The following is a 9,339-nucleotide window of genomic DNA, read 5'->3' as shown; positions in this document are numbered from 1 at the left end:
GTGTGTGTAAGGGCCAGTGTGTATGCATGCATGCGTGAGTGTGTGTGTGTGAGTGAGGGCCAGTGTGTGTGCGTGCATGCGTGAGTGTGTGTAAGGGCCAGTGTGTGTGCACACATGGGTATGCACACACATGTGTGTTTGTGGGTGAGCACAAGCATGCCTGCAATGTGTGAATTCACGCACGTGTGTGCATGCGGTGCCTGACTTGTGGCCGCACAGCACAGCAATGGTGTCTGGCTCAGTAGGTACAACAACCTCATCAAAGCCAACGGCATCTAAAAGAGGCTGCCTCGCCGGACAGGGGAGGAGGCAAGTTCTTTCGGGAGGCCTGGCGGGCTCAGGGCAGCCCACGTGCATGGATGGAAACCAGGCCACGGTCTGCGGGAGCCTCACTGCCAAGTGCATGGGTGCCTTGCTAGCCAAGTGCAAGCAAGGCCATAATTCAGGGATACACGGCTCCCCCCTCGAGGTCCCCACACCCTATGCCACGTGTAAGACACATTCTACACAAACAGACCCTGCAATCTCAGCCACACATGAGCACAACACCCTGGGCATGGCAGCAGGCACAGTGTGGGGCAGGGGAGTGGCCAATGCCACCAACAGCAGTGCCAGCCTGGCCTGAGATGCTGATACCCTGGCGCGTGGGGGTATGGGTGGGGTTTATGCACAGATTCCTCAGGGCCAAGGTAAGGCTGAGCAAGACATGTACCAGAAAGAGAAGGAGGCCATTTTCCACTGCCCCAAGGAGGGGCCGCCCAGATCCACCCACAGGATCCCCAGTCTTCCTGACTTTCCTTCCTGCTGAAGCCATGATAACTTGCCAAAAGTCCCGCGAATCAGTTCTGTACTGACATCCCTCCGAGGCCCCACCACTTCATCAAACCTTTTTCAGGAGAAGGTGAGCAGGTGGTGGGTGAGTGACGGCTGGGTACAGGCCACCACAGGTGTGTGGTGATGGACAAGTGGGTGGACAATGGACCAACCCTTCCCTGCCCAATGCTGCTGGGGGACTCGCCAACCCACCCCCACCTCCCCCCACCCCGAGTCTTGTCCATGCAGGGCTCCCAGGCCTCACTCAGTCCTGGCACCAGGACAGCATCTCTGGACAGCTCTGCCTGGGCACTGATGCAGCCGCCCTGCCCCCCCCGCCCTGGGGCCCCCAGGACTGGCTACTCGGAAGCCCCTGCCATTGACCTCTTGGCCTCAGCCTGCTGAACACCTTGTCCTCTCTAGCCTAACATCCCAGGAGAAGCCTCTGCACAAACATCATTCCTGGGAAGCTCTGCATCCCCACAGCCCCCGAGTCTCCACACACCCTTCCACACTGACCCCGACCCCTGGGAGCCACTGGGGACATCCAGCCCCAGCAGGGTGTGCAGTGTGTGCTTTGGCCTGGGGCTTTCTTGCCCCAGGTCCCATGTCCTCACCCCTTCCTCCCCTGACACAGCCCTTCCCCATCTGCTGACCTGCCTGTCGCTCACCAGGACATCTTCCGACCCTGGCCCTGGCTGCCCGGTGTGACGACCTTATCCACGGTGAGAACGGAGAAACACTTTGCTAAACCATTCACTCACCAACACGCCCCTGGAGCCCCTCACCTCCCAAGACCACCCATCTGAACTATGACTTGTGTCCCCTAATAAGGCAAGTTGAAGTCCCGGACAATCATGGTGGCTCACGCCTGTAATCCCAGCACTTTGGGAGGCCACGGCAGGTGGATCACCTGAGGTCAGGAGTTCAAGACCAGCCTGGCCAACGTGGTGAAACCCCATCCCTACTAAAAGTACAGAAATTAGCTGGGCATGGTGGCGGGTGCCTGTAGTCCCAGTTTCTGAGGCTGAGGCAGGAGAATCACTTGAAGCTGGGAGCAGAGGTTGCAGTGAGCCAAAATTGCACCACTGCACTCCAGCCTGGGCGACAAGAGCAAGACTCCATCTCAAAAATAAAAAAAGATCTGTGAACATGGCTTTATTTGGACATAGGGTCGCTGCAGATGATGAAAGTAAGATGTCCCTAGAGCGGCACCCCATCCAATGTGACTATTGTCTTTTAAGAGGGGACATTTGGCTGCAGAGACAGACATGCACGCAGGGAGAACACCGTGGGGTGAGGAAGGCAGAGTGGCCAGCAGGCCCCCGGAAGCCAGGGCAAGGTCTGCACCAGGGTCAGAGCCCTGCAGCCCCTCAGTTGAGGCCTTCCACCCTCCAGGACCACGGCCAGTTCACTTCCGCTGCCCCAGCCACGGGAGCATTCAGAGGAAGAACCCCGGAAACTAGATTCTGCTGCAGCCTGAGCAGCAAGACGGGGTGGGAGACCGAGGCATCGCCAGGACCCAGGCAGCCCCAGCCTCTCGCGCAAGGTCCTGCAGCACCATCGCTTACGTGTTCGTGGGTTTATTTTGAGAGCAGCTGAACCAAAACCAAACAAGAGGAAGAGGGAAAAGAATGAAAACAGCAGCCTGACTACACTTTGGAACGCAGGCGTGAAAGCACCAGAAGAGAGCTGGGATGCCTCTGCCAGCAGGACACCAAACTCTGCACATGCAGACAGCGCACCCCTGGGGTTTCGGGGAACTGGAGGGCTCCGTGGACTCACATCGCATGAAAGCGCAATGGAGAAAAGCACCAGAGTCTCCAGGAGGCCACGGAAAAGTATCTGTGATAGTTCCTACCTCAAACTAGAAAACTCTTAGAAGAAAATGGAGGAGGAAGCTTCGTGATGTTGAATTTGGCAACGATTTCTCGATTATGACAGCAAAGGCACAGGCAACAAAAGAAAAAGTAGGCAAGCTGGACTTCATGTGCATATTTGAATATAAAAATATTTGTAAATTACATATCCAATAAGGTATTAACATCTAGAATATATAGAAATGTCCTAAAACTCAAAAATAATTTAAAAAAAAACGTTCAAAAATTGCCAAACGACACGAATAGACATTTCTCCAAATAAGATATGTAAACGGGCAATAAGCACGTGAAAAGATGCTCAGTGTTGCTCATCACTAGAAAAACACAAACCAAATCCACACTGAGAAGGCCATATACGCGGCTCATGCCTCAATCCCAGCACTTTGGGAGGCCAAGGCCGGCAGATCACCTGAGGTCAGGAGTTCAAGACTCGCCTGGCCAACCTGGTGAAACCCCGTCTCTACTAAAAATATAAAAATTAGCTGGGAATGGTGGCGCACACCTGTAATTCCAGCTACTTGGGAGGGTGAGGCAGAAGAATTGCTTGAACCTGGGAGGTGGAGGTCGCAGTGAGCTGAGATCACACCACTGTACTCCAGTCTGGGTGACAAAGCCAGATTCTGTCTCAAAAAAAAAAAAAAAGTTAAACATAGAATGATCATACCACAGGACCCACCACCCCACTTCCAGGTAAGTACCAGAAGAACTGAAAGCGGCTCTTGAAGAGAAACGTGTCCATTCATGTCCCCAGCAGCATTCCGCACAGCAGCTCGAATGTGGAAGCAGCCCAAATGTCCATCAGCAGGCAAGCAGAGAAGCTGGATGTGGCCCCCGCACACCAGGGGCATCACTCAGCCTGGAGAGGAAAGGAAACCCTGACACCGGCCACCCCATACATGAACCTCCAGGACACGGTGCTGAGTGAAAGCAGCCACTCACAGCACAGCAAGTACCATGTGCTTCCACGGATGTGAGGCGCCCAGAGGCGTCAGAGTCACAGACAGAAAGCAGAATGGCCCCGTGGCCCGGGCGGGGAACGGGAGCGAGTGTGGAATGGAGACAGAGGCTTGGTTTTGCAAGATGAAGCAGCTCTGGAGAGGGAGGTGTGACCGCTGCACAGCCGTGAGAACAGACTGCGCTACCCACACCTGCCGGGATTCCGATGGAAAGTCTGTGCTACGTGCGTGGTACTGTAATGTTTGTGAAAGGCATGTGTGACATGATCTCATTTTGGCAAAAAAAGCTAAAAATGAAAAAAAGTTACCCATAACCGTCCTGATAAATCCTCATGGCAAGGTGCAAACGAAGGGGCATTCCCTACTGTGGCAAAGGACAGCTGCCGGAAATGTACAGAAGGCATGGCAGAAGCAGTCCGGTTCAGGAACAGGCTGGGACGCGACACTAAACCTGGCCAAGGCGATGAGGAAACGGGAAACAGATTTAAAATACTGGAAAGGGGCCGGGCACGGGGGCTCATGCCCGTAATCCCAGCACTTTGGGAGGCCGAGGCGGGCAGATCACCTGAGGTCAGGAGTTCAGGGCTAGTCTGAACAACGTGTGAAACCCCCTCTCTACTAAAAACACAAGAATTAGCCGGGCCTGGTGGTGCATGCCTGTAATCCCGGCCGCCCAGGAGGCTGAGGCAGGAGAAGCGCTGGAACCTGGGTGTTAGGGGTTGCAGTGAGCCGAGATCACACCACGGCACTCCAGCCTGGGTGACAACAGTGAGACTATGTCTCAAAAAAAAATCGGAAAGCAAGAGACAAATCCGGATCAGATGGAGAACTCTTAATCTAAAAGAAATTCAGCCCATTAAACAGACTAGAAAACCCCTGCAGAAGTCACTGTAGGAAGATGGAAGAGAGTACACACAGAGATGCCGTAGAGATGACAAGCGAATCTGACTCTGCCATGTCAGTGTTTTCACAACTGGCTGATGGCACACAGATAATAAAAACGTGGTCACCACTGTGGTAATTTGGTGTGCTTTGTCTGTTTATGATGTTGACCGTGTTTATGAAGGCCAGACACTTCCTCTTGTGACACTGATGAAATTCGTCGTGGACCTGGAACACCTAAGTGCGTGATTCGTGTTTGCACAGGGGAGGGAGGGCCTCTCGTTTGGTCTCCTGGGGAGTGAGCCTCATGAGGCCTGTGGCTGATGGTGCTTCTCAGCTGGGCCTGAGGCTGGAGAAGCAGCCTGTGAGGGCACCCCATGCCTTGATGATGCCCAGTGCACAGTCCATGAGCACCCAGCTTCCACAGCGCGCTGGGCAGACAGCCCCCAGCAGCTGAAGGTGCTCACGGCCAGAACCAGAGGCGTTAGCACCTCCACTAAAGCACGTCCAGGGGCTCTTTTGGGCTCCCCCCGTGGGGCACAGCACGTTTCCTTCCATAAACTAGGGTTCCTAACTACCCACAGAGGATGGTTTTCCTATCACAGAGCCCCCACGGTCCTGTGGTTTGTTAAACAGCTCAGTGACAGGACAGCAAGTCCAAATGCCCAGAGGCCAATTCCAGGACCCCGCTTCAGGGGACATGTGGTGGTTTACGGAGTGCGGGTCAGCCTTCGCCAGGGCAGGAGCCAACACAGTCAGGTCAGCTGGTCAAGCGGAAGGATGGCTTCCCTGGAGAAATGCTGGGGTGCAGAGGACAGGTGGGAGGGGCTCGGAGGGGCGTGCTGGGGCTGGGAGTGAAGACTGGCTGGTCTGGACTTCGGGGCGTGGCGTAAGGTAAGCCCCTGCCCGGGTTCCCCAGCAGGGCAGGGATGGCTGTGTGCCTCAGATTTGCAGTGGGTCAGCTGAAGGGGAGGGCAGGGGAGACAGAGACGGAGAGGGACGGACTCGGGGCGGTGGGGCGGGTCCTCGGAAGTGGTGAGTCCAGACGAGGGCACAGGGTGTCCTTGTACTGCTTTTTTGTGAGTCTGAGAAGAACTAAAATGAGTAAATAAACAAACAGTAAACAAATAACTAAATACAAGCCCAGTCAGCTGATTTCAGGTCTGGGGTGAGAATATAGGCAGTGTGGGGGTTCAGCTGGATGCATCAGAAAGCCAGGCCGGTGTCAGGGCCAGGGGCGCGGCTCCCACAGCCAGAGATGACACCATCAAAGGGAGGTTTAAAAAAGGGAGACCTTCCCTTCCCACATATCTAGTGGAAGCAGACAGCATTGCTGGGGGTAGGCAGCACGATCAGGTTCCCTAACCCTGGACAAGGCTCTGGGGAGCCCCCAACCCCAGTCAAGGCACTGGGGAACCCCAACCCCAGACAAGGCACTGGGGAGCCCCCAACCCCGGACAAGGCGCTGGGGAGCCCCCAACCCCAGACAAGGCGCTGGGGAACCCCAACCCCGGACAAGGCGCTGGGGAGCCCCTAACCCCAGATAAGGCGCTAGGGAGCCCCCAACCCCGGACAAGGTACTGGGGAACCCCAATCCCAGACAAGGCGCTAGGGAGCCCCCAACCCCGAACAAGGTGCTATTCCGTAAGTTCAAGACACGTCTTCCACTCAGCATCCACACGTAACAACGCTGCCCTCTGAGCTGCCTCTCCCGTCTCTGTCCCCAACTCTGTTCTCTCCCGTCTCCATGTCCTTTCTCTATTCACGCAGGCTTAGATGAACAAGACACTGGTCGTCAATCCTGGGCCCGGTGAAGCCCCAAAAGCACATCAGGAAGCCCCTCTCACCCCCAAGTCCAGAAATGGTGCCGACTGTCTCCACGCCCTGTGGCACTCTGTCCTCTGCCACCTACGGGAAGCCGACCGCTGCGTCCTCACTCGGTCTGTCCCAGACAGAACAGGGTCTTAGGAAGAAGGACAGGAGCCTTCAAATGGGATGTGGAAACCGCGTCTCAAGATAAGAGTCTCATTTCTTTTAAGTAAAGCGACCCTTTTGTGATGTCAAACAGCCTTTCACGCCTGAGTCTCACCCCTGCGTCCCCCTCTTTCCCTCAGACAAGCGAGAACCGAAGTGTGTGCCGAGATGGATGGAGGAAAGCAAGGCCGTGGGTGGTGCCCACGGTGGGCACAGGAAGGGCTGGCACGGGCGGGGGGAGACCCTGCTTGAGCCAAAGCTGCTGAGAGTTCTTGGAGCCGCGTGGGAGGGACCCTTGACGGATGCGCCCAGGGCTCAGCAAAGGTGCCTCCAGAGCAGGCAGGACTTCCCGAGCGTGAGTTTCCACCCAAGCAGCCACTCCTATAGCCAGGGGACAACGCCCCAAACCCCGCCCAGCAGCTGCATGGACCATTGAGAAGGCCAGGACTGGGCAGCCGGACCAAGGTGAGGCCTACATCTATCTCCAGTCCTGTCTTCACTGAGACAGACTTCTGGGAATTGCTGTCTGGCCTGTTGAGTGGATTTGCCACTTATTTTTTAAGCCCTGTAAAATATTAAAAGCAGACGCTATTTTGTCCTTTCTCCACCATTTAGACCACCAAGGCTCGGAGAACACAGAGCGAATGAATGAGAGCCAGGCAGAGGGGTTCATGAGGGCCCCGCCCCCAGACCCCACATTTCTCTGCTCAGAGCCAGCCCACCTCACACACCGTCTCCCTTGCCCCACCCAGGGACAACCCAACCTCCCACCCCCTCACCAGGGCCAGCCCACTCTCAAACTGCTCTCCTGCTCTCCTGCTCTCCTGCCCCCTCACTAGGACCAGCCTGTCCCCCAACCTAGGGCCACCCCGCCATCCCACCCCTCACCAGGGCCAGCCCACCTTCATACTCCTCCCTCAGAGGGCCACCCACCCTCCCGCCCCTCACCAAGGCCAGCCTGTTCCCCCACTCCCTCACCAGGGCCACCCTGCCCTCCTGCCCCTCAGCAAGACCAGCCTGTCCCACCACTCCCTCCACCAAGGCCACCCATCCTCCCGCCCCTCACCAAGGCTACCCTGCCCTCCTGCCCCTCACCAGGGCCAGCCTGCTGCCCATGCTCCTCTGGTGCTCATACGTCAGGTCACAGGCAACACACAGGGTGCTGCCCAAGCCTTTGGTCAGGGGCAGGTTGGGGTCAGCTCCCTGGGTCAAGAGCTCCTTCACAACCTGAACAAACACAGACAGGCTCATGAGTGGCCACCATGTCACCTCCCCTGACAGAGGGGAAGTCCCCAGAGCTGGGCCACTCCAGAACTAACCCCTGAAAACTGGGGCCTCATGAAGGCCACCGCTGGCCCTTCCCATGGACCCTGCCCACCGTGGGTCCCATAGAGGATGACGCTGGGCACCAAGCGGCCCTATGCTGGTCCGTTAGGGAGGATCTGGAACTCCACCCAGGTGGGTCAGTTCCAGCACTTTCTCTGTCCCCTGACAAGATAGGGATTCTCCAGTGTGGTCCTAGCTCCCAGGCATAGCCAGGCCCAGGGGCCAGTCCCCAGCACAGGGTTGGGGGGCTCATCTGCCTGGTGCCCAGGTCATCCACCTCTGCCCGGGGCACCAGTGTTGTGACCACTCAGCCAGATGCAGAATGAGGCGCATCTCCATCCTCCTACTGTGTCCCCAGCCACCAGCTCAGATTGCACCCAGGAAGCGGGACTTGGTGTGTGGCTCACACAGGCTTCAGAACAGAGCACTCTTCCCTCCACATCCCTGCCTCTAACAGGGCCTAGCCCTGAGCAGGGGCCCCATTCGGCTTACTGAATGGATGACTCTTGCAGGAGAGAAGGAAGCAGGGAACAGAGATGCTGCCTCTGCAGAAGCCCCTGGGAGCCCCATTCTACGTCACCAATGCCTTCCACTTCTGCAGACCTCTGCTGAAATGTCACCTCATCTGAGAAGCACTTCATGCCACCCTGCTAAAGTGCCTACCTTCCCACAAGTCTCCTCCCTTCACCAAGCTTTATTTCCTTCAGAAGCCTTGTCATTTCCTGAAATTGTGTTACATACTAGTCTATGGTCTGGCTCCCCCAACTAGAATATAGGATCCTTGATGGCAGAGACTCTGTTTAATTCAATACCTAGTGCCTAGAATGGTGCCTGCCAGGTACAGACAGATGCCCAGTAAATAACATTTAAATAACGGATGAATGGATGAACAGGCAGATGGTAGAGCCCTCCATCTGGGTGAATGAAGGATGATGTCTGGGTGGGTGGATGGGTGGACGGATAGATGGATGGGTGCATGCATGAACAGATGAATGAATGGATGAGTGAACAGTTGAGTGGATGAATGAGTGGATAGGTAGCGGGGTGGATACATGAGTGCTTGGTTAAAAGGATGGATGTATAGATGGATGGATAAGAGGATGAATAAGTGGGTGGGTAGCCGGGTGGACAGATGGGCAGTTGGGTGGGTGAACGGGTGAATGGAGGATGCACGGACAGGTGAGTAGATGGATAAGTGGATGGGAAGACGAGTGGGTAGATGGATGGTTGGATAGAAGAGTGGGTGGATGAGTGTATGGACGGGTAGACAGCTGAGTGGATGGGTAGTTGGGTGGACAGATGGGTGGGCAGATGGACGGATGGATGGATGAATGGACGGATGGACGGATGGACAGACAGACGGACGGATGGTTAGATGGACGGACTGACAGACGGACGGATGGACGGATGGATGGACAGATGGATGGATGGACGGATGGATGGACAGACAGATGGATGGATGGATGGATGGATGGATGGATGGATGGATGGTCAGACGGATGGATGGA

General features: G+C 56.0%; 1 protein-coding gene across 7 annotated transcripts in view; it reads right to left on the bottom strand.

The window, feature by feature from the left end:
* ANKMY1 (ankyrin repeat and MYND domain containing 1) overlaps window positions 1-9,339 on the bottom strand; it is an 82,543-nt gene that overhangs the window by 14,226 nt on the left and 58,978 nt on the right. For 6 of the 7 annotated variants that reach the window (XM_032277707.1, XM_032277703.1, XM_032277701.1 and 3 more), the window contains one exon: window positions 7,601-7,732. The exons of the other annotated variant lie outside the window; for it this stretch is intronic. In XM_032277707.1, coding sequence (XP_032133598.1) covers window positions 7,601-7,732 — 132 coding nt within the window. The remainder of the gene's footprint in view (window positions 1-7,600; window positions 7,733-9,339) is intronic. 7 annotated transcript variants of the gene reach the window in all.

Source organism: Sapajus apella, unplaced genomic scaffold (genome assembly GCF_009761245.1).
Source record: "Sapajus apella isolate SASKATOON/1434 unplaced genomic scaffold, GSC_monkey_1.0 scaffold10, whole genome shotgun sequence".
NCBI lineage: Eukaryota > Metazoa > Chordata > Mammalia > Primates > Cebidae > Sapajus > Sapajus apella.
This window is presented reverse-complemented; position numbering and strand designations above follow the sequence as displayed.